Genomic DNA, 27,660 nt, shown 5'->3' on the forward strand with positions numbered 1-27,660 from the left:
CATCTCGTGGGGTGTGGGGGGACAGGTGTGGGGCATGCACACTGACATGGACTCTTCCATGAGTACCAATCCCACCCCATGCAGACATCACTAAATGACGACAATGCTCTTTACTACTGAGCTCTGCCATGGCCCCAGCACCCTTGAAACTGTGCTGCCGACAGCTTGGGCCACACTGAGCTCTCACCACGGGGCCTGTGGAACTGTTCGTCATCAGGATCCAATTTTCCCTGGTACTTTTAAACTGGGACCTAGAAAACTAGAACTTAGATAACAGTGTCCTCCACCACTCTCTAAAATCTCATTCAAGTGTGTGGGTGATAAAGGACTGATGGAGTAGACTCATTAAGGGCTTACATATTTTATTCTTTGATAAAGGTTTTGTCATGCATCAAAAACATTTTTTGAGCATCTCTTATGAAGCAGATGCAAGGCTGCATGCCATCTGAATGATGTGCTCATCAAAGACAACATTTCTAGCCCCTCAGCGGATGGAGCTGAGAAATCCAACAGTACATATTGCTATGAGCTGGGTATGGTCTGTCCCCTCCCCGAAGCTCGTTGCTATGGTGGTGGTGTTGGGAGGCGAGGGGGCTATGAGGAGTGAATACATCACAAAAAGATTAATCCTTTTCTCCCTATGTGGGTTCTCACTCTCTCAGCCTGATGTATCCTTGCAGGAGCAGGCTATTAGGAACTAAGGCTATTTCCTTTATTTCAGTGGTTCTCAACCTTCCTAACTAATGCTGCTGCCATGACCCTTTAATACAGTTCATCATGTGGTGGTGACCCTTCAACCATGAAATTATTTTCGTTGCTATTTCATACTGTAATTTTGTTATTTTCATGAATCAAGGTGTAAATATCTGATATGCAGGATGGTCTTAGGCAACCCCCTTGAAAGGGGTGTTTGACACCTAAGGGGGGGGTGACCCACAGGTTGAGAACCACTGCTCTATTTCAGTTCTCACGGGCACACCTACTTATCTTGTTTTTCTATCATGAGCTGACACGTACCACCCAGTCCTGTGCACTTGGAACTCTCAGTTTCCAGAGCTTTGTACTCAAATACACTTTATTTTTGTTGACCCAGTTTTGGATTTTACAGCCAACTGAAACAGAATAAGACGATAGTAGTTCCATGCAGCTTGAACATCAGATGTGAAAGAATAAAGGCCTGTGACTAGGATCTGAAACTTCCGTGTGACCTTGACATTGCCAATATTCCAGCGCAGAAACCCTGCCCCACCTGCTCACAGCTTAGCAGCTTTGGCTCTGCCAAGAGCCCCTCCTGAAGCGAAGGAGCGTTGGAGCACCCTCCAGCACCACCTTATGTAGACTCACGAGTGTCATCCTTGCACACGTATTGCTACTAACAGACCGAGGCAATCTATAACAGACATCTGACTCAGCATCTCTCGCCAGTCATGCCCATTCTTGTTCAATTCAAATTGCTTTCCTCGTGAGCTGCTATTGATTATCCTAGCCACAGACCACACTTTTCATCTCATATGACAATTCTCTTTGATTAACAGTGGATGCCTGGAACAGAGCTTGAAGTATCCAAGCAAATTGCTGTCCTCAATTAGTGATATCTGCCACTGGGTAGGCTCGGGGTGATGATGTGAACGCTGAGTATTTGTGAATATAAATGTGTGGCTGTAAGGGTATGAAGAAGGGAGATGACCTGACTGAGCAATCAGAGAAGTCTATATGTAAAAACAGGAACTAGAGCTATCATCAATAGGCAGGTTAACGGTACATGAAACATCTGGGCATTAGCACCACAAAGTACAACCCACCCTGAGAAAGCAAGTACTAGCTAAGTTCATTTAAGATAGAACTTAAGACAGAGTTTATATAACAGAAAAGTTGTGGAACAATCTTTTTGTACACTGTGAAGAAGTGTCACTCAGATTGGTTTAATAAAAAGTTAAATGGGACTAAACCAGTGACCTAGTCCAGAACAGGACTGAGGCAGCAAACTCCACAGAAGCAGGACTGAGCCAGTGACCTAGTCCAGAGCAGGCCTGAGGCAGAGAACTCAACAAGAACAGGACTGAGCCAGTGACCTAGGCCAGAGCAGACTCGAGACAGTGAACTCCCAGGAGCAGGTACAGGGGAGCAACTGCTGAGGGAGTGGGCCTGTGCCAGAGACTTCTGTGGGTTCAGGCATGAATCTAGGACTTAAGAGGGTGTAGGCAGGAACCAGAAACCTCGGCAGGTTCGGGCATGAATCTGGGACCTTTGAGGGAGTAAACCTGAGCACCCCTGAGAGTCCAGGCGTGAGTCTGGGACCTCCGGGGAACTAGGCCTGAGCCAAGACCTCTGCGAGTCGGGGAATGAGACTGGGACCTCCAAGGGAGTAAGTGGGAAACATAGACCTTTGTTTATGAGGGCGTGAGTCTGAGACCTCTGACAGAGTAGGCCTGAGCCAGGACCTCTGCAGGTTCAGGATTTGGTCTGGGAACTCTGAGGGAGAAGGCAGAAACCAGAAACGTCTGCGGGTCCGGGCATGAGTCTGGGACCTCTGAGGGAGTAGGCCTGAGATAGGACCTCTGCAGGTCTGGGCACACCCAAGTCTGGGAACCCTGAAGGAGTAGACTAGAGCCAGAGACCTTTGTGGGACCAACCCCAAGCCATGGACCTCAGCAGGAGTGAACCCAGAACAGGGATATTTACAGTAACAGGTCTGAGCTGGTAACCTAGGCCAAAGCAGGCCTGAGAGCAAATTCCACAGTTGTGAAGCGAACCCTGAGCGCCAAACAACCTCCAGGAACACGGAGTGACCAATGGAGTGACTGGAACCATAGCACTGACTGTACTATGAGGAGCAATCATCTGAGCCTTGGATCCACTGACACCTGGAAGACTGATTACCATAGTCACAGACAACCACAACTACCCCAAATAGAGAAAAGATGAGTAGACAAGGTAAACACAAAGGGAATACCACAAAAAGCAGCACACCACCAGAACCAACAAAAGCAAAACTTGAACAACCAAATATAGGTGAAGAAGAAGAAAATGACCTAAAACATTACTTCAAGAGAATGTTTGAGGCCCTTAAAGAGGAAATGAGAAATTCCCTCAAAGAAATGGAGGAAAAGACAAACAAAAAATTGGAAGACATCAACAAATCCCTTAAAGAAAACCAAGAAAAAGCAATCAAACACATGAAAGAAACTATTCAAGACTTGAAAACTGAAATAGAGACAATAAAGAAAACATAAGCCAAGAAATTATAGAAACAGAAATCATGAGATAACAATCAGGAACCACAAATGCAAACATAGACAGCAAAATACAAGAGATGGAAGAGAGAATCTCAAGCACTGAAGATACAATAGAAGAAATAGACTCATCAGTCAAAGAAAACATTAAATCCAACAAAAGCTTAACACAAAATATCCAGGAAATATAGAACACCATGAAAAGACCAAACCTACGAATAATAGGTATAGAAGAAGGAGAAGTTCAACCCAAAAGCACAGAAAATAAATTTGACAAAATCATAGAAGAAAACTTCCCCAACCTAAAGAAATATATGGCTATGAAGATACAAAAAGCTTACAAAATACCAAATAGACTAGACCAAAAAAAAAAATAAAATAAAAAGTCCCCTTGCCACATGATAATCAAAAACTCTAAACATACAGAATAAATAAAGAATATTAAGAACTGTAAAGGCAGACCCATCAGAATTACACCTGACTTTTCAATGGAGACAATGAAAGCCAGAAGGTCCTGGTCAAGAGTTATTCAGACATTAAGAGACCACATATGCCAGCCCAGACTATTATACCCAGCGAAACTTTCAATCACCATAGGACAAAACAAGATATTTCACGACAAAACCAGATTTAACCAATACCTAGTCACAAACCCAGTCCTACACAATGTACTAGAAGGAAAACTCCAACCCAAGGAAGTTGGCTATATCAACAAAAACACAGACAATTGATGATCTCACAGCAGCAAATCCCAAAGAAGGGAAAATCACACAAATTAACATCACCATCAACAAAAACTAAATTAACAGGAGATAGCAATCACTGGTCATTAAAATCCCTTAATATAAATGGACTCAACTCACCTATAAAAAGACACAGGCTAACAGATTGTATACAAAAACAGAATCCATCCCTCTGTTACATACAAGAAACACACTTCAACCTCAAAGGCAGACATCACCATACAGTAAAGGGTTGGGAAAAAAATTTTCAGTCAAATGGACCTAAGAAACAAGTTGCTGCAGCTATCCTAATATCTAACAAAATAGACTTCAAACTAAAATCAATCAAAAGAGACAAAGAAGGACATTTCATATCAGTCACAGGAAAAATCCATCAAGAGGAAATCTCAATACTGAACATCTATGCCACAAATACAAGGGCACCCTCATATGTAAAAGAAATACTTCTAAAGCTTAAACCATACATTAAACCCCACACACTAATAGTTGAAGGCTTCAACACTCTACTCTGGACAGGTCAGTCAGACAAAAAATTAACAGAGTAATAAGGAACTAACAGATGTTATGACTCAAATGGACTCAACAGACATCTATAGATTATTCCATCTAGACATAAAAAATATACCTTCTTCTCAGTACCTCATGGAACCTTCTCAAAAATTGACCACACACTAGGTAACAAAACAAAACTCAACAGATATAAAAAAATTGGAATAAGCCCATGTATCTTATTGATCACCATGGCTTAAAACTAGAATTCAACATCAACACTAATTTCAGAAGTCCCACAAACACATGGAAATTAAACAGTGTTCAGCTGAATCATCAATGGGTCAAGGAAGAAATTAAGGGAAAAATTAAAGACTTCCTAAAATTTAATGAAAACCACACAATATACCCAAATTTATGGGACACAATAAAAGTAGTGTTAAGAGGAAAGTTCATAGCACTAAATGCCTACATAAAGAAGCTGGATACAACCGAATAGAAGACCCAGATATCTATCCACACATCTTCGAACATCTGATCTTTGATTAAGAAGCAAAAAATATCAAATGGAAAAAAGGAAGCATATTTAACAAGTAGTGTTGGCATAACTGTTTATCAACATGTAGAAGAATGAAAATAGACCCATATCTATCACCATGCACAAAACTCAAGTCCAAATGGATCAAAGATCTCAACATAAAGCCAGCTGCACTGAACCTTATAGAAGAGAAAGTGGGAAGTACACTTGAATGCATTAGCACAGAAGACTACTTCCTAAATAGAACCCCAGCAGCACAGACACTGAGAGAAACAATTAATAAGTGGGACCTCCTTAAACTGAAAAGCTTCTGTAAAGCAAAGGACATAGTCAACAAGACAAAACAGCAGCCTAAAAATGGGAAAAGATCTTTACTAACCCCACATCAGACAGAGGTTTGATCTCCAAATATACAGAGAACTCAAGAAATTAGTCATCAAAAGAACAAATAATCCAATAAAAATAAATGGAGTACAGACCCAAACAGAGAACTCTCAACAAAGGAATCTAAAATGGCTGAAAGATACTTAAGGAAATGCTCAACATCCTTAGCTATCAGAGAAATGCAAATCAAAACAACTCTGAGATTCCATCTTACACCTGTAAGAATGGCCAAGATCAAAAACACTGATGACAACTCATGCTGGAGAGGTTGTGGGGTAAAGGGAACACTCCTTTATTGCTGGTGGAAGTGCAAGCTGGTACAGCCCATTTGGATGCCAGTGTGGTGATTTCTCAGAAAATTAGGAAACAACCTTCCTCAAGACCCAGCAATACCACTTTTGGGTATATATCCAAAAAATGCTCAATCGCGCCACAAGAACATGTTCTCAACTATGTTCAAAGCAGTATTGTTCAATAAACAGCTCAATAAATAAATAAATAGCTAAATAATTTATTCAATAAATAGCATTGTTCAATAAATAGCTCAATAAAATAAAATAAAATAAGTTAAATGGCCAATAGCAAGGCAGGATTTTGGGTGCAGTGAGAATGCTGGGAAGGAAAAAGAAGGAGTTGGGAGAAAATACCAAGGATACAGAGGAAGGCATCAAGGGCAGTACAGAGTAAAGATAATAAGGCACAAGGCACACAGTAAATGAATAGAAATGGGTTAATTTGAGTTATAAGAGCTGGTTAGTAGCAAGCCTAAGTTATTGACCAAGCTTTTATAATTAATAAAGGTCTCTGTGTGGTTATTTGGGAGCAGGCAGGTGGAACAGAAAAATATGCCTACAGAGAAAGGACTGAGCAGTGTGGAATACTCCAAATTAAAGGACAAAGTGAAGAAGAACCCAGGGACATCACAGGGAGAAACCCAGAGGAAGTCCAAGTGCCTTTAGCTCCCTTGTAAGAAAAGAGTTCTGTTATAGTGTTCTTAACTCCCAATTAGGCATATCAGGGCTTCCTCAAAGGGAAGAAGCCTTGTTTAAGGGCTAACTTAAACTTCAGAAGCAGGCAGTCCTGGGTTTGCAGTTCTTACCCCCATGACCCAAGATCCGAGTTTCTGTTTCCTCATCACAAATTGGACCCTCACTGGTGGCAAAGGAAATCCACAGGACTCCCCACCCACCCAGTCAAATGAGCATTGCTTTGCTCAGCTACAGACAAGAACGTCTCTAAGGAGATGTCTCTGAAAGTCTCACAGGAATCCTATAGGAAACCTGCAGGTTGCCTACCTGTCTCAGAACATAATTAGACGAGAGACACACAGAAAGTTTTCTAGGAGGGTGGACAGGCTTCCTGCAGCTGGACATTTCCAGTGAGGGTACCTTTGGTCATCATTCTTGGCTAGAGATCTGCTGAATTATAAGTAACCAAATAACTTCCAGGCGGTTGCACAGTAGAGAAAAATAATTGGACTCACCTAAGCTCTCTCCCCCGAGGATTTTCCCCTTGACTGGATACACGCTATAGTTTTAAGTACCTAAACACTGAAACCAGATGGCTCTTTCAGCAGTCATAAGAACATACTGTGGATCGTCTCTAGGGTGGTTTCCCAGCTCCACTCCCCCACAGTGACCATTTTATGCCAACCTGTAGGCCCAAATCACAAGAAGATGGTGCCAGACCCTTCCTTGACTCACAGAGTTCTGTGATGAACACTGCCATGCCTCTGGATCTGAGGACTAAGGGTATAAGAAGGGGCGCAGGACCACAGCCTCAGGCTAAGCAGAGCGCTGCTGGAGGGTCTTACTCCTCAGTGCTGGTTCTGGTGAAATGAGGTCCACTGTTCCCCACTGGGCTGAGTGGTGATGGCTCCCTGGGGCTCACACAGCTGGGGCTGGGAGTGGGAGGGACCATTCAGGACAGGCTGTGTGAAGCATCTGCAGGCCAAGACAATGGTTCACTCCTTCTGAGGTTTGCAGGAGTGTTGCTGGCAGGATGGATCCTACCTAAGGTAATGGGAAGGCAGTTGGCAGGTACTGAATCAATGGGGCAGCATGTCTGGGAAGGACTGAGCCACAGAAACACCTCTTTACTAATGGAGGTGGCACTGTTGAGCGTGCTGATGACAACAGAGCCCTCTGTGGCACTTAAGGCTGTTCCCTCAGCAAGTTGAATGAACACACTCCTTCGAAGGCTACCGTGCCTTGCTAAACTCCGGGCGGGCCTCGGAAGAGAATTGTGGGTTCATAGTAACTGTCTTCAGTGCGGTCTTCTATTACATGCATATTCGGCATGCAAAACCCAAAAGGCATCTAAAGAATTTGCCGCTTTAACAGACACCACTGCAAGGGGTCAAGTGGTCACTCTGCTGTATCTAACCAGCACATTTCCCTCTATGAGCTATGGTCCCCACAGCCAAAGCAGTCCTCAGTCTCCAGTGACACTAGGAAGATTTGCAGCTCCTTAGGCAAACCCTGCTTCTCTGGCACCCAGCCAGTATGTTGCTACTCTCTAGGACAGCTATTTTCAGTCTCTACTAAAGGTAATCACAGTTTCTCAAAAGTAATTAATATGGAACACGTTATCTGTATGGGGAGTGCATGCGGGTGCATGTACACGTGTATACACACACACTCACTTACATACGCTCCATAGCTGATTCCTAACCCTACTTCTTCCCCCTTCCTAGGCGTTTCACCCACCTTAGCTATTCTCTGAGTGTCAGCATACACTAAATCAACACATAGAATTTTCTACACAGCGTATCTCCACTTGGAGCTTCCTTTATTTGTTATGCCCGGTGCTCAAATTTTTGAAAGGTAGGTAACTTTGATTCTAGGGTTCTGCTAAGTCAAAACAAAACCAAACCACCAACAAATCACTGTGTTTTAGATGAAATAGCATTTGGGAAGATATTTCATGTATGCCAACTATTAGCATTTACATTGACTGCGTTCTCAAATGGCAGCCATCCAGATGAAAGGGACACATACAGTTGCAGAATCTGGTATGTGAAATCATTCATGAGAATCACTCTATAATTTTCGCCTAGATAATTTGTTTTGGGTTTTGATCTAGTAGGTTTGAGGTACAGAAGAACATTCCAGAATTAGAATCTTTCCAGAGGTCTTACCAATCCCTGTATGATCTGGTTTCATTTCAAATTGAAAGCAGTCACAGACATGGAAAGCCCATTTTTTCTTTCCTGTTTAAAGTTTCCTTTTAAGGTCAACATGCAAACTAAGGCATTTCATAGGTGCACCTCATTATTTGTTCTCAGTAATCACTCCCCCCTCTGCTCTCCCCCCACTAACCCTCCCCCAAGGTGTTCTCCTCTACAGTTTGTTCCCTTCCACTCTCTCAGCACAACTATTCCATTGCCCTCTCTGTGGTCACGTCTCTGAAGATCTCGTACACATTTTTCATGATCTAGCTTCTACTTTTGTGACTTATGCACACACACACGTACAGAGTCTTAAATCTAGGTTCCACATGTAGGAGAAAAAAAATTTTTCTGAGCCTGGCTTATTATGCTTAACATAATGATTTCTCGTTTCATCCATTTTCCTGCAAATGCCGTAACCACCTTTTTCTTTATGCCTAAATAAAATTCCATCACACGTCTGTATTGCATTTTCTTCAACCATTCATCTGTTAGTGAACAGCTAGGCTGATTCTATTTCTCAGCTATGTTCAATAGTGCCACAACAAGCATGGATATGCAGGTTTCTCTGTGGTGTGCTGACTTAGAATCCTTCATATAAGATGGGCCTCCTGGATGTACAAGTTGGATATCTGGGTCATATGTAGCTCTGTGTTTAGCTTTCGGAGGAATCTCCATACTTATTCCCACAGTGAATGTACAAGTCCACTTTCCCATCAGTACTGAATAAGGACGCCTCCACCTCTACGCCCTCTCCTGAATTTCTTCTCATATTTTGTTGTTCATAGCCATTTTGGCTAAGATGAGAGAATTAAAAAGCATTAAATTTCATTTCCCTGATGGCTAACGATATTAAGCACTTCCCAAGTGTTTTTGAACTCTTTCTCCCTCGAGCTGTGTATTCAGTCTGTTACCCCATTTATTGATTGGATTACTAGTTGATCTCTGATGTTTACATTTTGCAGCTTTAAAAAAAATTTCTATTTTATTTTTACATTATGTGTACGTGCATGAGAGTGTGCACATGTGGGGGGTGCCCATATGGATCAGAAGAGAGCATCAGATACCCTGGGGATGGAGTAACGGAATTGGGAGCTACTTGACATGGGCTCTGGGAACCAAATTTGGGTCTTCTAGAAAAGCAGCAAGCACTCCTACTGGGACATCTCTCTGGCCATTGAAGTTCTTTATATATCCTAGATCTTAAATTACTGCTTGGTGCAATATTGATAAAGATTTATCCCACAATGTAGATGTCTCCTTAAGCTGATGATCATTTTCTTTGTTGTGGTGAGGCTTTTAATTTCATAGAACTCCTTTCATTAGTTCTCAGCCTTCTTCCCTCCGATCAGAAGAAAGCCCTTGTCTGTATCTTTAACTGTTCTATGGATGTTTTACTCTAGTAGCTTCACTTTAAACTGATTTTTAACACAGAGATAGCCTTACGCTTTTACACATAGAAACCCAGTTTTCTCAGCACCACCATTAAAGCGTTTATCATTCCCCCATCTACGTTTTTGACAAACTTTGTCAAACACTAAATGGCTGTAATTGTGTGGGTTTATCTACATATCTATTTTTCTCCAAGCACCATGCTGTTTTTATTATTATGACTCTGTTATATAATTTGAGATAGGATATTGTGACACATCTACCATCACACCCTCTGTTAATGATTGCCTTGGCTATCTGGGGGACAGTTGCCCTTCCCCATGAATTTTATGATTGTTATTCTAGCTTCACAACGAATGATACTAGGATTTGATGGGATTGCTTTTGGTAACATAGTCATCTTCACAATATTGATTATTCCAATCTATGTGTATGAGAGACTTTCTTCTTCATTGTAGAGAACTTTCATCTCCTAGTTAGGTTTATCATAGTTTTTTTTTTTTTAACTATTGTGAATGGGATTTCTCCCCTGAGTTCTTGGCAAGTTCACTATTGATGTTGTGGTGGTTTGAATAGGAATGGCGCCCACAGACTTATGTGTTTGAATGATTGGTCCACAGAGAGTGGCATTATTAGGAAGTGTGGCCTTGATGGAGTAGGTGTGGCTCTGTTGGAGGAGGTGCATCACTAGGGGGTGGGCTTTGAGGTCGCATATGCTCAAGCCAGTTCACTTCCTTCTGCCTTTGCAGATCAAGATGTAGGACTCTCGGTTCTTCTCCAGCACCATGTCTGCCTACATGTCATAATGCTTTTCTTCATGATTAAGGACTAAATCTCTGAATTGTAGGCCAAATTCAGCTACATGTTTTCCTTTAGAAGAGTTGCTATGGTCATCATGTCTCTTCACAGCAATAGAAGCCCTAACCATGGCAGAAGTATAGAGAAGCGTCTGGACTTCTGTTCTTTGTTTAAACTTTACTTTTATATTATACTGCTTTGATCAAAGGGTTTATTAGTTCGAAGCACTTTCTGGGATTCTTTGGAGTATTTTAAGCGTAATATCCCATCATCTGTAAGTACAATAATTTGACTTCTTCATTTCCCATTCTACTTCTTATCTGACTGCTCTAGATAAGACTTCGAATGCTAAAATGAATGAGTGGAGACAAGGCATCCTTGTCTCATTTCAGATTTTAAACCAAATGCTCTCACGTTTCCATCATTTAGTATATATAATGTTGGGCACCCGTTTGTTGTAATAGCCTTTATTATATTGGTGGGTGTGCCTTTTCCTCCTAGTTTCTTCAAGGCTTTTATCATGAAGGGATGCTAATGTTTTTCAAGGACTTTTGTTCTGGCATCAGTTGAAATGGCCGTGTAATTTCTGTCCCTAATCTTTATGTGCTGGATCGCATGCATTGACTGTGCACATGTTAGACAATCTCTCATCCCTGGAAATAAAGCCATCTTGGTCATGGTGCATGATCTTATTATGGTTTTGAATTTGGTTTGCAAGGCTTTCCCCACCCCCGACTTTTATTTATCCTTATCAGGAAGACTGGCTAATAGCTTGCTTTCCTGATTTTCTGGTGTGGTATATGGGAGCTGGCTGTGTAGAAAGGGTATCATTGTGCCTTTCCATTTCTATTTTATGGTGGCAGTTTGAGGTCAAAAGCCCATTCTTCTTGTTTCAGCTCTTCAGTGTGTGGAGCTTAGATCAAGACTCCTGGGTACTGCTGAAGCAGATATTGATGAGGGCAGATGTTATATAGCTAAGTACTCCGGAAGGGATAACATAAGAAGTACTTCTTTAACATGTAAGAATATGTGCATATGTACTTAGACATCTATATATGAGACAAATGTAACCAACAAACTATCAACCTCAAAACTTCCAGAAGAATGTCACAAAAACCCACTATAATAAGCATCTTTTTGCTGTCATATCTGTAGTAAGCTGTAGATTAATTATGCTATTGTAAGTAAAATGTACTCCTAAATTGGCATTTTTTCTCCAGTTTCTAGAAATATATAAACATTCTATTCATCACCAAAAGCTCAAATCCTAATATAGATATCCCTTATTACAAATGAGAAGTTATGCCTTTTGTTTTCCCTTCATCAAATTATTTATCATATGTCACAGAAATGAGTGATTTTGAAAATACAGAACCAAGTTATTCCTATCACTTTAAAGAAAGATCACATGATACCTTTTTTTTTGTTTGTAAGTTGGAATAGTCTGTTTCAGTAATATTTTAAGCTAGAAATACATCAAGGCCAAATGCCTGTATTTATTCGACCTCTGATGATCGCTGGGACTCATTTGACACTGACACATTACCCCGGTAAGTAGCCTCACGTATGACTAGTATTATTTTCTCTAAGTCACAGGACAGTTGATGGGACATCAAGGTCATACCATCTTCATGCAATACCCCTAGGACTTCCTTAGCACCCTACACGGGAGTCCCTCTAGTTCCTGGCAGTGAACTAAGAAGTGACTATATGACCATGAAGCTACAAGGATGCTCAGAGGTTTCCTAATCCAGGAGCAAGTAAGTATGTAGCACGCCTATTACTATGTCCAGCTCTTGAGTCCTTAAGAGACATTAATAATCAGTTTCAGAACTTTCACTTTCAATTTTTTCTCAACAAACACTGCACCAAGTCAGACAATCTACTACCTATAAACAAATTAATATGTGAATGAATTCATCTTTTCTCTTTTTAGATAATATAAACCCTTTTCTTTTCAACACGAAACAAAGCCCCTCAAAGTACATTTCTTCATGTGGATTTTTAAGAGTCATTTGCATTCTTTAATAATCTCATTCTGTTTTTGAGTACCTGTAGGTATTATAAGAGCATCCCAAAGGGTCTGGAATCTAGTTTGAAAAAGGAAAATGAGGATGCCTGATGTATATGCAGACTAATTAAGTGTTAAACTGAGCTACTTACGTAGATCAGAGGGGACTGGAGCAAGACGAAAAGAATCAATGGAGGACATGAAATCTGGTGTAAACAAACAAGGGCCATGCTTCTGGGTCCCAGTACCCTGGGCCATAAATTGCTCAACAACTCAACAAATGTACAAAACCTATAACTCGGTGAGACAGTGCTGTGGGCAGAGTCCTCCATCAGGGGCTGCGGTTAGTGGGGAGGCAGAGAAATCAGAAGACAGAGTTTCAAACACACAGCGCGTACGGGGTTTGTATATCAGAAAGCACAGTGGACAGTAGCAGAATCTGTGGAGCCAAACAAGCAGGGTTTGAACCACAGCTCTGCCCCTTGGTCCGTTTCCTGTCAGTGCCTCAGTTTCCTGGAAGTGTGCTTGCTGGAAAGATAAGAAAGGTTGAAGTACACACAGCCCTTATGATGTGACACCAAGTCCTAGATCTTATCAAAGGCAAAACAGGAAGGGAGGGTGCTTTGTATCTCTCAGAAGAAGGTGCAGTATTCAAGATGTGCGGAGCTGTCTGCTGAAGAATGAGGCTGCAGGATGGATGTAGACCGTGGGAGGTTTGGGATGCCACGCTAGAGAGATGGCCTATCTACCCTAGGGTGGCAGCAGCCATAGGTTATTTTAAGGCCTCAAATGAGAGAATCTGATCTGCTTCTAGGCAAGGTCTCTTGGACAGTATTCTCAGCTCTTCCCATAGCAGAGGTGTCAGTGGTGGCCTCCAAATGGACAGGCTATGCCTTAGTCTCCGGAACCTATGAACAGCATCCTCTACAGTATGATGCCAGTTAGTTAAGGATTGTGGAGGAGCGAGACTCAGACAGGCTCTGCCAACCAGAAGAGGCAGATCAGGCATACAACCCTGCGCCTTGCTCAGGGCAAGCCGTCACCAGGTCCCTCTACCCTGTGGGCAAGCATCCAGTTCTCCTGGGCCTTGTTCTACTCAGCATAATTCATATACAGTCTCTCTTCATAACCCCCTGTCTTTCCCCATCCCTTTATCTTCTCCCTCTCTCTTTCCCTCCGTCTCTTCCTCTTCCCCTTTTTCATCTCCACCTTCAAGACTGCTTACTTTTGAACAGACTCAAAACCCAAAATGAAACAAAACAGAACAAGAAAAGGTTCTCTGGCCATAACACTTAATCACCACTTTCTCCCAACTCCTTCACACCCCAGTGCCTCCAAAGAAAGTCTCCCCGGGTTACTTGGCCTCCTCCACTCATGGTGCACTACTGAGTGTCCTCCCCAGCTCTGTTTACGTCTTAACTCTGGTTCCTGGTCAGCAACCCCTGTCTGCACGCCTCAGCTCTGGGTCTTTTCACCTCCCTGTTAAAATGGGTTCATTTGTTCATAAAGAGCTTTTAACCTCTTCCTGAGTTTGATATGATCTACCTAACACTTACAACCTGTCTCTAGACTGAATACTCCCTGTTTGCTGCCTAGTTTCACCCAAAGGACCCTGGAGGTTCTTCCACCTCCATTTGTCCACACCCACCCCTTTTCTGGAATTCCTGATCCTGCTAAAGACCCTCACTCTGACCAAATTCCACCAGGCCCTAGTGAGTTAGTTTGATGGCCCTCATTATGTTCTACTTCCACTGCCTGGATGAGGCCCTTTCTCTCCTTGCTTGGACATGAACCTGGCCCACCCTGTTGTCCAGTTCCTTTCTCACCACCATCTCAACCTTCTAGTCCACCCAAACCCCAACCTTTCCATGCTATGTATCCAAGGAGCCAGGATGTCCCAGATATCTGTGCACCTTGTTTCCTAACTGGTTTCTGACTCACTAAGTAAACCAGGCTGGCCTCACACTCACAGAGATCTACCTGCCTCTGCCTCTTAAGCACTAGGATTCAAGGCATGTGCCACCACGCCAGGCAGATACACTCCTAAATCCTGCTGTACAAATGCCAGCGAGATGAAGAGCTGGGTCTGGAATCATCTGAGTCATGGCTGGCTCCAAAATAGAACGAAAAGCAAAGGCTAGGTCCAAATGAACACTGTCAGGCATACCCAGAGCCAGTCCCAGGCAGAAGACACAAGACTAAATAAGGCTTTACTCAGAACTTGGAGTAATTAGCTCAGAGTTTTACAATAGAGATGATTGATTCTTTGGAGCTCATAAGGATGGCTTTACAATGAACAAGTTTGACAGCTCCTTGGTGCAAGCAGTATCTGTGGCCTTTTCTGAAAGCCCCCAAGCAGAGCACTGCAGATTTCTCTACTGAAGGCCTTGGGGAGGGGGATGATACTGCCCATGGTGAGTGCGATGGAGAACCCATGAGCATCTCTCCCCGTACTACAAGCTGCCCTAGCCTTGGTGGCCAAATTCTCACACACAGGAATCCTGCTTGGACATTCTTTCCGCTGACTTTCTGCCTGTTAAGCAAGTTGAGAATTTGTCCATAGGGTAAAAGACAAAGTCATTAACTTTTTCTATTGCCTCTTTTTAAAGTGACAAATGCCAGGGAGATTGGCATTGCTTCGGCAGAGCATGCCATCAAATGCCATTACAACCATTACTATGGGCTTGGAATTATAAACTGGACATTAGGCAGAATAGAGACTCAATTTCAAAGCAATGTATTAATTTTCTCCTATTTAAATTCAGACTTTCTTCAGTGTAGCATTGACTGAATGTCTATTGTATGCCATCCACACACTGGGAGATTCCACAGTTTCCTAATCATCTCTGGTCACACAAGTTCCCGTAAGGTGAGAGGACTGAGAATCCCAGAGAATAAGCAAGGAACCTAGATAGCAGCAGGCAGAATCCGGGGCTCCAGCAGGGTTCCCGATTGTAGACACCATGCTATACTTATTCTGCTGTGGGAACAGGGAACCCAAATAAAATGATCCTCTTAGGTGAAAATATTATTTTCAGGATCTTGTAGGGTTCCACAAGAATTATCAAAGACAGTCACCTACTTAATACCAACTTTGCAAGTAAGGGCTTGTCAAACATTTATCTCAAAGATTCTCCTCGGCCATTAAAAACCAAACTAACATCACACTAATGAAAGTGATCTTTATCTGTATTTTCCCTCCGTAGCTATATCTCAGAAAATCAGACTTTAAATAGGAGTTCGAGGGCACACGCATACATACGCACAGTCTCGTATAGCTCAGTAGCTCAGTACAGCCTCAAACTCACTACGCAGCTGTGGCTGACCTTGAACTCCTGATCTTCCTCTCCAGCTCCTGATCCCTGACAACAGGCTTGTGCCATCTTGCCTGGCAAAAAGAAAACTTTGCCCTTAGTTTCACTAACCAAAACAGTTTACATAGTAATAGCTGCTGGCTTATTTGAGGGGGCGGTCAAATATTTGAATGGATGTGTTCAGCAGATTTCACAAAGGAACTAACGGCATTTAACATTTCCCCTTTTTTAAAGGTCTACCTGCCCAAAAACTCCCCAAAAAAGGCTTCCTGAGAGCGCTGGTAATTTTGCTGGATTAATTAAGGCATCTATTAAAGCAAACAAACAAACTTGGCTATCACAATCTGGAAAGGGCTCATAGATTCTCAGGACAAGTGGCTGGGATTTCACTGTTTTATTAAACAGGAAAGCCAGTGTAGACTGAACCAAGGAGGTTTGAGTTTTCACTCTTACGAAGGGACTCTGAGTGGTAAAGAGGAGGACCCCAGCTTGAGCACCCCGATGGGATTCTAATACCAGATGGCAACATGCCTGAGTCTGTCTTCACTTCTCAGAAAGAGCAACTGATTGGGAAGACCTCAGCTGGGCACTTGCAATTTTAAACGCTGGATTTACGGCTAAAACAAAATACCAGACCCATGTTCCCGTGTGGCTCACCCACACTCAAACTGGAAAAGGGGGTTCACCTGAGACCACAGGCCATGCCTGAGAAATTGGAGGGAACCCTTTTTTTGGCCTGAGGATGTTGCTTATGCTGCTGGTTCAAAGGCCAGCGAGTAATGGCTGGGCTTCCTTTCCAGAGTGGCCTCTGGTGAGCTGGGATGTGGGCTGTGGGGCACCAACACTCATGCCAACTGTTGGGTTGGAAACATTTGGTGACCAAGTGGAATCGCTGGAGTGCCCAGGGTTGCAAACACACCCAGAACTGGGAAGGAGACACAAGTTTTAGTCACCTCCGAGGCTTTCAAAACGAATTTAAAAATAAATTCTATACTCATCATTGGGAAAAACAAACAAGGCATGTCCTCAAATCCATCCACTTTCTCAGTAGGGCCTGTTATTTAATTGTGGTGACGCAAGATAAGCCTTCCCCTCCCCCCCCCCCATGCCCCAAACCACTTGGCACCTGGGAAAGTGAACACTAGTGGTTCTACTTCCCCCCTCTTTCCTCCCACAAAGGGCCTCTGGTAAGGCGATTTCAGGATGTTATTTATTTACTAGAAGCCCAACTTCCTTTTGCATAAGGTTCCAGAGGAGCCCAAATGACCCCAAGGAGTCCATTAATTTCCAAAGGCATTTTATTTCTGGCGGGGAAGACCTTGGAGGAGAGCAGGCAGCACCAAGTATTCTCAGACTCAAGAGCAATGTGCGACACCCCGGGAGAAGAACCTTTGGCGGCCCCAATCCTTTTCCAGCAGAGGCAGCTGCAATTTCCAGCCAGAGGGTGGAGGCTGCCTAGGAATTCACTTTCCCTCGAGGTGCACCTGCCGGCACCTGCTGGGCGGCTCCACCGGGATTTAAAGACCCACAGGGCTCCCACCCTAAACTACATTATCGTGCTCAAGTTAGACAGACAACCTGATCAGAAAATGAGATTTTAATACGAGTAACTCAAACCTCGGAGCAATGGCTCAGACATATGTCAGGCGTGGGTCACTTAAATACACGCGAGTGTGAACACGGATAAAGAGGCTTGTATTATTTCTAATAGGAAAACGTGGTGAACAGGTAGCCCAGGAGAAAGAAGGAGGCTGAGATCTCTTAGCACTGGTTCTTGTGGCCTCCCTCGAGCCACAACTGCTAGGTGGGAATTCAGGCATGAATCCGACTGAAGGGGAATCCTGTCAGGGGGCACCTACCCCCTGGCAGGGATTTCAACATTCCCGGGGTCTCCACCATTCCGCAGGCCCAGATGTCTGTTCAAATCCGACGGAGAACTGTAATTCATACAATCTCCGTCGGGCACGAAAGTGGTGGTGGTGGTGGTAGTGTTTGTAGTGGTGGTGGTGGTGGTGGTGGTGGTGGTGGTGGTGGTGGTGGTGGTGGAGGTGGTGGTGGTGGTGATGTGGTGCTGGTGGTGTGTGCCTGTGTGGGAACAGTTAAGGGTGAAGATCAAATTAAATCCTGCTTGTTTTCAAATGACCCCATCCACCTTCCAAGCCCCTTTGATCATTTTGGAGAAAGCAGGGACAGCAATTCGCGGAGTACCCGAAAGGGGCTTCCCTATGAGCATTGTCTTCTCCCCCACCCTCAATGTGAAAGCAAAGCCCTCGGGTTATTCCCCAAGCTTGGGTGTCCAGGACCGGAGGACGCGCGGGCAGCACGCGCTACGCCAAGCCCACCCAACCCCGCACGCGGCCTGTCCCCGGGCGTGCGCCTCGCCCCCCGCGCGGCTCACCTAGCACCACGGCTGCCACGGTGGAGAGCAGCAGCCAGTGATTCCGCAGGAAGCGGCGCCAGTCCCATCCAGAGCTCGTGGGCTTCCCCATGGTGGGCACTAGCGCTAGCGGGGACTCGGAGAGCGTGGCGAATGCAGGATGCGGGATGCTGGAGGCTGGGCGCCGCGGGGATCCAGCGCACGGGCTGCTGTCAGCGCTGCCACAGCCGCTGGGAACCGAGCACCGTGGTTTTGCGTGGCAGGCGCACCGGCTCCTCCCGCCGCCGCTCTCTGCAGCGCCGCGGCCAACCAGCGAGGCCGAGGGCGGAGCGTCCCGGTGGGGCGGCGCGCGTGGGGCAATCCGGTCCCCCTCTGTTCCGTGTTGAAGGCTTCCCACTGACGAAGCGTCTGACCCACAGCTATTCCACACCAGCCTCCTTGGAGACACTCAGCCTTGGCCCAGTGCGAAGGGGTTCAGTATGCGGACGCGTTTCTGCCTTGGTCAGTATGTAGGGGAGTCTCAAGGAGAAGGGGCACGGTGTGACTTCAGAGAAGGTTTGTGGAATTTTCCCAGCGGGTCTCTGATTTTCCTCGCGGCTCAGACTAGATCCGCCAGGTCCTACACCTCGCAGGAGGTGGTGATCAATTTAACAATTGCACTCCTAGGTGCCTTGCACAATTTAACAATTGCACCCCTAGGACTCGCTCTGTGGTCACCACTTGGTAATTAGGGCTGAGAACCAGGCCTGACTGGTGTGGGAAGGTGGGCGGGCCCATCCCAACCCCAAGGCCAAATACCTTACAAGCTATAGTTGGAGAATCTGGGTTAGTGTGAATTTCTCTTTGTTTCCACCGGCATTTAAGCATACTCTTTTCTTGTTCTAAGAAGCCTAACACCATAGTAACTAAGTGAGCCCTCTACATTTTTGGCGTTGTGGAGTTTACTCTCCAGTTAGGTGTCAGGGGAATACCCTTGTCTAGATTACTTGATCGCTAGAACCCCGCAGATAGAGACATCCTTTGGTTTAAGCTGATTTTTAAAAACCCTTCAAGATATAGTGGATTAGGCTTTATTAGCTGTGTACATTACAGTATGAAAGATCACCTTCTTTCCAGGGCTTGAACTCTCAAAAAAGTCAGGAGAGAGGAAACCCAAGATCATTGGGTGGCCTGGCTAGAGCTGGAAATAAAAATGTCCGAAAAAGGCAAACTACCAAGAAAAAGAATCATTCTACAGAAAGAAAAAAAAATGGACAAACTCAAATGTTCAACATCAGGAAAAAAATCGAATTAAATGTATTATGGAACTTCATGCAGCCATATGCAGTCTACGGGAAGGAAGGTGCTAATGGAGTCCCTTAGTACCATAGGGTAAGAAAAAAAGAGTTAAAAACTATATGTGTAATTTGATCATATGTATACAAAAATAAACCTATAAAGCAGAGCCATGGGCTTGGAAAAGACTCAGTGAAATATGCCAGGATTCCTCAGTGGTGTATGACATTTTCGTGCCTCCCCTTCCCAGTGTCCTGTGATTTGGAAGTGTCTACCATAGCTGTTTTCCAGGGTGCTCTACTGTATTTATAAAGCTAACACACCCTGGAGATGGGAAGCAGGTGAGGGATCAGAGATGGACCTTGTCTGCCTCATAGCCTTTGAGCTCTGTGGGGAGGAACTCACTTTCAGTGCCCGCCCACACTGCCTACTACTGAGATAGCTTGAACCTGTTGCTTAATGCCCATGTTTCAGTTTACCTGTGACACAGGTGCTCAGATCATTCCTGGGGTTTGTGGAGACTGTGAGACTCCAATAAGATGCTTGCCTTCCCTTCATCATGTTGGCGGGCAAACCAGGCACAACCGAGTTAAAAACTCTGCACAAATTTGCTGTGTTGCAAGGAAGAGGAGGAGCAAGGATTGAAGTGAGAAGCCTGCCTCCATCCCTGGTCACTGAACTACTTCCTCCTGGCAGGGGCACACACAGAACTGTGATGGGGAGGTTGTCTTTGAGTCGCTGGTTTGCTTGATGCAAGGTCCTTAAGGATACATCCTGTCCCCTTGCAGGAGACGCTTGGGTGTCTGAATGAGCTGAACTCAAGGCAACAGCAAATCCATTTGATGGGAGTAGGGAGTGAACTTCTGAATTCACAGTCACTGTGGCTGGCATCTCATACTTTGGGATTTCTCAGCCTAAACCCAAAAATGGTGGGACCAAACCCTACTCTGGAGAGAGAAGTTGGAGATCCCTAATTTGTTCTCGCTATCTATCCATCCATCCATCCATCCATCCATCCATCCATCCATCCATCCATCTATCCATCCATCTATCTATTCATCCGTCTATCTATCTATCTATCTATCTATCTATCTATCTATCTATCTATCTATCTATCTATCTATCTATCTATCTATCTACCTACTTATCTATCTACCTATTCATCCCTCTCTCTGTCTGTCTGTCTGTCTATCTATCTATCTATCTATCTTTCTATCTATCTACCCATCCATCCCCCCCTCTATCTCATTACCTCATCTTCTTATCCTGTAGTCACGAATACAAATAATGTCAGATGGGATGAGATTGGAAGGCCGTTTCCCCTGTATGTGCCACACCTATTTCTGGAAGAGGACTTTTTTGTGCTAAGAGCCTGAAATTAAGGAGAAAGAACCATTAGAGCTGTTTTTCTACAATAAATATGAACACCTCCCTTTTATTCCTAAGTCTATCAAATTCCTTTCTCCAGAGAAACCTTTGTCTGGTTTCATTCACTAAATTTCTCTAATGTGACAACACCCCCTCCTTCTTCTAAGAACCTGCTGTTCCTGATTGTTACTGTTTTTCCCTTTTTCTTTTAAATGTTGACTCATGGAATAACTAGTTAACAATTAAAGAAAAGGGACTTTGACTTTGTCACATGAGGTTAAGCAGCAGGTGACAACCTGGCCTTTCATATCAACAGAGATAGAAATGAAGAAGACACTCAGAAACCAAAGGCCAACTCTTTCAGAAGTGACTTGCTGACTGCAGTTCCCCCATCACAAGGCAAATATGGTTGCCCCGAGTCACACAGCAGTGATGGAGGAGGAGGCCACAGGCACACAAGTGACCTTCAGCTTCTCAGGTAGCCTAGGACCCGAGGACATTGTCAGTGTGTCAGATGCCCTTTGATATGGGCTCTTCTTTACCTTCTAATCTTGATCTGGACCCAAGTTATCTTGGAATTACAAGCCAAAGACATTAAATGTCACGTAATTCTCCGAATAGTTGTTTGCCAAGTTGATCTGGGTGAAAGGAACTTAGTTTCATTAGATGCTCTTGAAATCTGGACTTCAACAGAGCTCTTCCACCTTGGCTTTATTGCTTACTGGGGAAAACTGAAGAACAATTTTATTTTGTTTAGGAGATGAAAAACAAACTTTTAAATTTACTTAATACAAGCAAATTAGAGTAACTTACTTAACCGCCTTTATTTTCTTTTTACTTCTCTCAAGACTCCACATTGGGGCTGGAGAAATGACTCAGAGGTTAAGGATGCTGACTATTTCTTCCAGAGGTCCTGAGTTCAATTTCCAGCAACCACACAGTGGCTCACAACCATCTACAATGAGATCTGGTGCCCTCTTCTGGCATGCACTCATACATGGAGGCAGCACACTGTATTGTATACATAATAAATAAAATCTTAAAAAAAAGACTCCACATATGGCAATATCTGTAAAGGACATCTTCCCATCTTCCTTCCTTCCTTCCTTCCTTCCTTCCTTCCTTCCTTCCTTCCTTCCTTTCTCTCTCTCTTCTTATCTCCTGTCTGTCTATCTATCATCTACCTATTATCTATTTATTGTCTATCTATCTACCTATCTTTCTATCATCTGTCTATTATCTATCTATCTATCTATCTATCTATCTATCTATCTATCTATCTATCTATCTATCTATCATCTATGAATCTGTGGTAGTTTGAAAATAAATGGTCCCCAAAGGGAGTGCCACTATTATGAGGTGTGGCCTTGTTGGTGTAAGTGTGGCCTTGTTAGAGGAGACTGGATGACATACCTTTAATCCAGACCTTGAGACTGGAGGGTGCACCTTTAATTTGGACTACACCATCTGTTGGAAGTGTGTCACTGTGGGGGCAGGCTTTGAGGTCTTTTCTCAAGCTTCACTCCCTGTGACAGTCAACTTCCTGTTGCCTGCAAGATATAGGACCATAGGGCCACATATTGTACAGGCCCATATGTCTACATTGTATGGCAGCCAGACTTTCAGGCCAGTTCGCACCTGACCACACAGAAGGTGGTCACCTGGCTTTCCAGACCTAAACAAGGCATCAGGATATGCTAATATTGTTATGCTATCCTAAACAATGCATCAGGATATGTTAATATCATTCTGCTCCGTTTTTGTAATTATAGACATCACCTGGGAAGAGGTATTAATCCAGGCTACCTGACAGAGGAACCATAGTTGCGGACATGATTTTAGTCCCGCTACCTAGGAAACAGAATGCTAATGAATTTCCCCCTCAGTTTACATTTTGGTATAAAAGCTAGCTGTTTGGAGAATAAACGCGGGTGAATTTTCAGGATGTGAACTCAGGATTTCATGAGGGATCACTGAGAACTCCCTCCCGATAAAGCCATGTGAGTTGTGTCTTTATTCCCATGCCTCCCCTCCGGTCCGGAGAAATAATTTATGGTCTGGGTTGGCACTGGACCACGACATAGAACACTTCTCTATTTCTCCAGCACCATGCCTGCCTGTATGCCACCATGCTCCCTGCCATGATGGACTGAACCTCTAAACTATAAGCGAGCCACCACAATGAACTGTTTCCTTTAAAAGAGTTGCCGTGGTCATAGTGTCTCTTCACAGCGATAGTAACACTAACTAAGATTCTATCTATCTATCTATCTATCTATCTATCTATCTATCTATCCATCTATCATCTATCTATCTATCTATCTATCTATCTATCTATCTATCTATACATCTATCCATCATCTGTCTACCTATCATCTATTTATCATCCATCTATCTACCTACCTATCTTTCTATCATCTATCATCTACCTATCTGTCATCTATCTATCATCTATCTACCTATCCATCATCATCTATTTTATCATCCATCCATCATCTAGATATCACCATCATCATTATCTACCATTCATCTATCTAACTACCATCATCTATCACCTATCTATTGATCTCTCTGTCTATCTGTCTGAAACAAAAAAGTTTCAATTTTATTGGAAGTCAAAGAAATGCAAATTTAGCCCCAACATGTTTACCCAGTGGACAAAAGTCTGAGGATAAAATACATAGTTAGATTTTGTATAATTTTAATGTTTGTCATTTAATATTTAGGAAAACCCGGAAGAAATGGACAATAGTGTGCCCTGCATTTCTGTATCTAGAAAATACTATGATTTCTTTCTTGAGGATAACTATGCAATATGTACCTTTCTTTTTTTTAAATCGGAACTTTTCGACCAGTTTTGAGTTTATGTCACTGAGGACTGCTGCAGGGAGCTTTTCTGACCAGGGCTGACGACAGCACTAACCTGTGGGCACAAACACAGTAATTTAACTGTTGACAGACTTAGATGTCTGTGTCGCAGAACAACATCAGAGCCTGTGGTAGGGCCTGTGACCTCCCAGCTGTGGCTTTTTCTGTGGATTTACAGTATCAGATATGACTTATCTCCTATGGAGCAGGTGTCAAATCAGAGAATGCTGTAAACAACCCTGGTTAGTCTCGTCAGAAAAGCCATGAAAGTAGAAAGGTAAACTGGGAAGAGGAGGATTAGTGTTAGAGGGAGCAGAAGGGGAGCCGAAGGTTATGGGGGACATGAATACAATAGAAATAAATGCTTTATGTACAAGTATTAAAATGTCATAATGGAACCCATTATATGTATAATTCATATATGTTAAGAAAAAACTTTTTTTTTCTGTTCTGTTTTGTTTTTCGAGACAGGGTTTCTCTGTGTAACAGTCCTAGCTGTAACGGTCACTGTAGACCAGACTGACCTTGAACTCACAGAGATCCATCTGCCTCTGCCTCCCAAGTGTTAGGATTAAAGGCAAGCACCACCATCACCCATCAAGAAAAACTGTTTAAAAATCTGCTTATCTTCTTCACCCACCTGAACTAAAACCTGTGAGATTTCTACCAAAACAAGCAAACAAACAAACAAACGCCATCCAAAGATGTGAGCAAAAGTTGCTTAACCCAGGTCTTTGGAATTCTATTAACTAGCACAGAGACTGACAAAGACTCAGTGTGCAGAGGCTGAGAGCAGAGTGCCAAGCAGAGAATGAAAACATTGTAGCAGAATGTTGCTTATAAGCACAGGTGTGCATCCTAGAGCTAAAGGAGGCTAAGACAGGGTCTCAACTTGGAGGTCAGTCTAGGTCACCTAGCAGAACCCTGTCTCTTAAAAACAACAATATCAAATTACATGGGAAGCACAGGGGAAATATTAGGTTGATAAACACAGTCGGGTGCCTCTTTGCTTGTTTTTGAGACAGTGTCTTCTGTAGCCTGGGCTGTTCTCTAACTCACTATATAGTCAAGGATGACCCTGAACTTCTGATTCCTCCACCCCGCCCCCACTTCCCAAGTGCTAGGACGACAGGTGTGTACCACCATGCCTGCCATAAGGCTATACTTGGAAGTGTCAAAAATAAGCTATCAACCTGGGCCGGGTGTTTCCATACAATGAGGATACAGTCGTTTATCACTCATGGACTTGAAAATAGTAAACTACGTTTGTACATCACAGTTCCAGTGACATGTGGAAGAATTGTGACATGCTGTTTGTGATGTATCTTTCTCCTGCACCTGCCTTTCCAAGCACATACATACTCTTTGCTCAGCTAGCTGAGATCTTCGTATGCTTGGTGGACCGGGGGGAGGGGGCAGAATGTGCTACAGAGGATTCGAAACTGACCACAGCACTCCTCTCTTGCATATACGCATGATTAGTAATGGAAACCCGCATGATTAGTAATGGAAACCCGTGTTACTATCGGCAGGGACATGCACTTTCTTTTGTTGTCTCCCCATTTGCTATCAAAGCCTAACGTGGAAGATCTCTGCCACCGAGTTCTGCATGTGCCCCAGACAGGGAATGAGACATGGTGAAGGAGAAGAAGAACTCACCACAAGTGACCCAGTAGGAAGAAGAAGGGGTGTAGGGAAAGGGTTAGTGGCTTTGTCCAGGAAGAGGCTGTGGGTTAGAGAAAAGAGTAACTACTCTGTACCCTGTTGCCTATGTAGGAAACTGTCTGCTGGTGACTCCTTCCCATCCCAAGTGCACCCATCAGCTCACAGTCAGAAGAAAAGGTTGATGAAGCTGAGAACAGTGTGTGAACCCAGTGTGTGAGTTTGAATAGGTATCCCCCCCCCCCCCAATAGACTTGTGTGTTTGAATACTTGGTGCATAGGGAATGGTACTGTTAGGAGGTGCGGCCTTGTTGGAGTAGGTGTGGCTTTGTTAGAAGTGTGTCACTGTGGGGGTGGGCTTTGTGGGTCTCATATGCTCAAGTTATGCCCAGTGTGACACACAGTCTCCTTCTGCTGCCTGTGGATCAAGATGTAGAACTCTCAGTTCCTTCTCCAGCACCATGTTTACCTACATGCTGCCGCGTCCCACTGTGATGATAATGGACTGAACCCCTCTGACCTATAAGTGAGCCACCCCAATTAAAGGTTTTCTTTTATCAGAGTTGCCATGGTCATGGCATTTCTTCACAGTAGTAGAAACCCTAAGACACCCAATTATCCTATTCTTGATGCCTGTGTACTGGCCTGGGAGTCACTATAAATGAAAAGATGACTTAGAATCCGGGGAACCTGTATGTACTGCCTCCACACAGACTCTTTTTGCTGTGTTCCCAGCACTGGCGTGAGGCCCTGGATCCTACCAGGAGAAGGTATAAAATACATCTTCACAGCCACAAATTTCAGCCATGCTACATTGTAAGTCTGTCAGAGCCATGGAGAATGACCAAATGGATGTCAGACTCTAGATAAATCCATACGTCACTTTCATTATCCAACATTTTTTGTCCTACTTAACTTTTTGAGGCAAGCTCTTAGGTAGCATAAGCTGGCCTCAAACTCACTAAAGATGACCTTGCACTCCTGATTCTTCTGTCTGCAGCTCCCACGGGATTGCAGGTGTGTACCGCCACACCGGGCTCGCTCGTTTTTCAAGGCCTCTTTCCTGCTGCAACTGTTCTTGGTTTCATCTACTTGTTAAAGAGACCAGGTTATCTGTTCCGCACAGTTCCCCACATTCTGTACTGCTGCCTGGTGACAGCCTACTTGATTCTCTATCCTCCGTGTGTTCTGCAGGTGGCTAAGTCGGAGGTCGGATATCCAGCAATCTGCAGTTTAACACGTGAACGTTGGTGTCCGCTGGCTCGCCCGTGACACGTTCCCCCATGACTTTCCTCGGTGTGTGAGCATCTTCGGTGATGATGGAGGCCACTCAATTTAATTCATCCTGATTTTATTATTCCCCTTTGTGCATGATGCCAAGGATTTTACATGTGCCCCCACCCCACCCCCGGCCGCTTCTTGGTCTCTGTCTCTCTTTATAAGGTACTGGTACAACTGGTCTCCAATTAAAGATCCCCAAACGGTCTTCCAGGTGAGTTCTGGGATCACAGTTCCTTTGCTACCTCACTTGGTTCTTGCCTTCGCTCTGAACACATTTTCTGAAATGAACTATTTGGTCGGCCTGAAGTAGGTTTCCTACAGAAATGATGGGACCGTTTGGTTTTCTCAGGAACAAACGGGCGCACTAGCAACTTTGGATTGGGACTGCCGGGAGCTTTCTCAAGGTACCATTGTGAATACGTGGATTTAACGTGTTACGGGTAGATGAGAGTGTTCTAGTCACATGTGCAAGCTGCCCCATATTTAACCAATAAAAGTCCTCGCATTTTATTTTCAGAGTTTCAAATGAGCATTTGTCTACAACTACAGTCTTGGGGACAGGGTTCTTGGGGACCATGCTGTCCGTGTTTCCTAACTTTTGCAGGAGGCCTCCTGCCTCCCCATCCCTGGTGCTGGAACCACATGTGGACGTTGTCATGCCTGCCTTTCATATGTGGCTGCTGGGGGCTTGAACTGAGGTACTTATACTTGTGCAACAGACACCTGACCCGCGGAGACAGTGCCCCTTCCCCAAAGTT

The 27,660-nt window shown here is 43.9% G+C and overlaps 1 protein-coding gene and 1 long non-coding RNA gene across 2 annotated transcripts in view; one reads left to right on the plus strand and one right to left on the minus strand.

Annotated features, from left to right (window-relative positions):
* The window catches only part of Slc1a1 (solute carrier family 1 member 1), a 79,088-nt gene extending 60,378 nt beyond the window's left edge, over positions 1–18,710 (minus strand). The window contains exon 1 of the mRNA XM_048438773.3: positions 18,470–18,710. Coding sequence (XP_048294730.1) covers positions 18,470–18,560 — 91 coding nt within the window. The 5' untranslated portion in view covers positions 18,561–18,710. The remainder of the gene's footprint in view (positions 1–18,469) is intronic.
* Positions 18,711–18,762: 52 nt separating this feature from the next.
* On the plus strand, positions 18,763–27,412 carry LOC125403438 (uncharacterized). The gene is made up of 3 exons (XR_007232949.3): positions 18,763–18,949; positions 26,816–27,113; positions 27,252–27,412. It is a non-coding gene; the product is annotated as an uncharacterized LOC125403438 (long non-coding RNA).
* The last annotated feature ends 248 nt before the right edge of the window (positions 27,413–27,660 follow it).

This window comes from Myodes glareolus, chromosome 7 (assembly GCF_982192425.1).
Source record: "Myodes glareolus chromosome 7, mMyoGla1.1, whole genome shotgun sequence".
NCBI classification, from domain to species: domain Eukaryota; kingdom Metazoa; phylum Chordata; class Mammalia; order Rodentia; family Cricetidae; genus Myodes; species Myodes glareolus.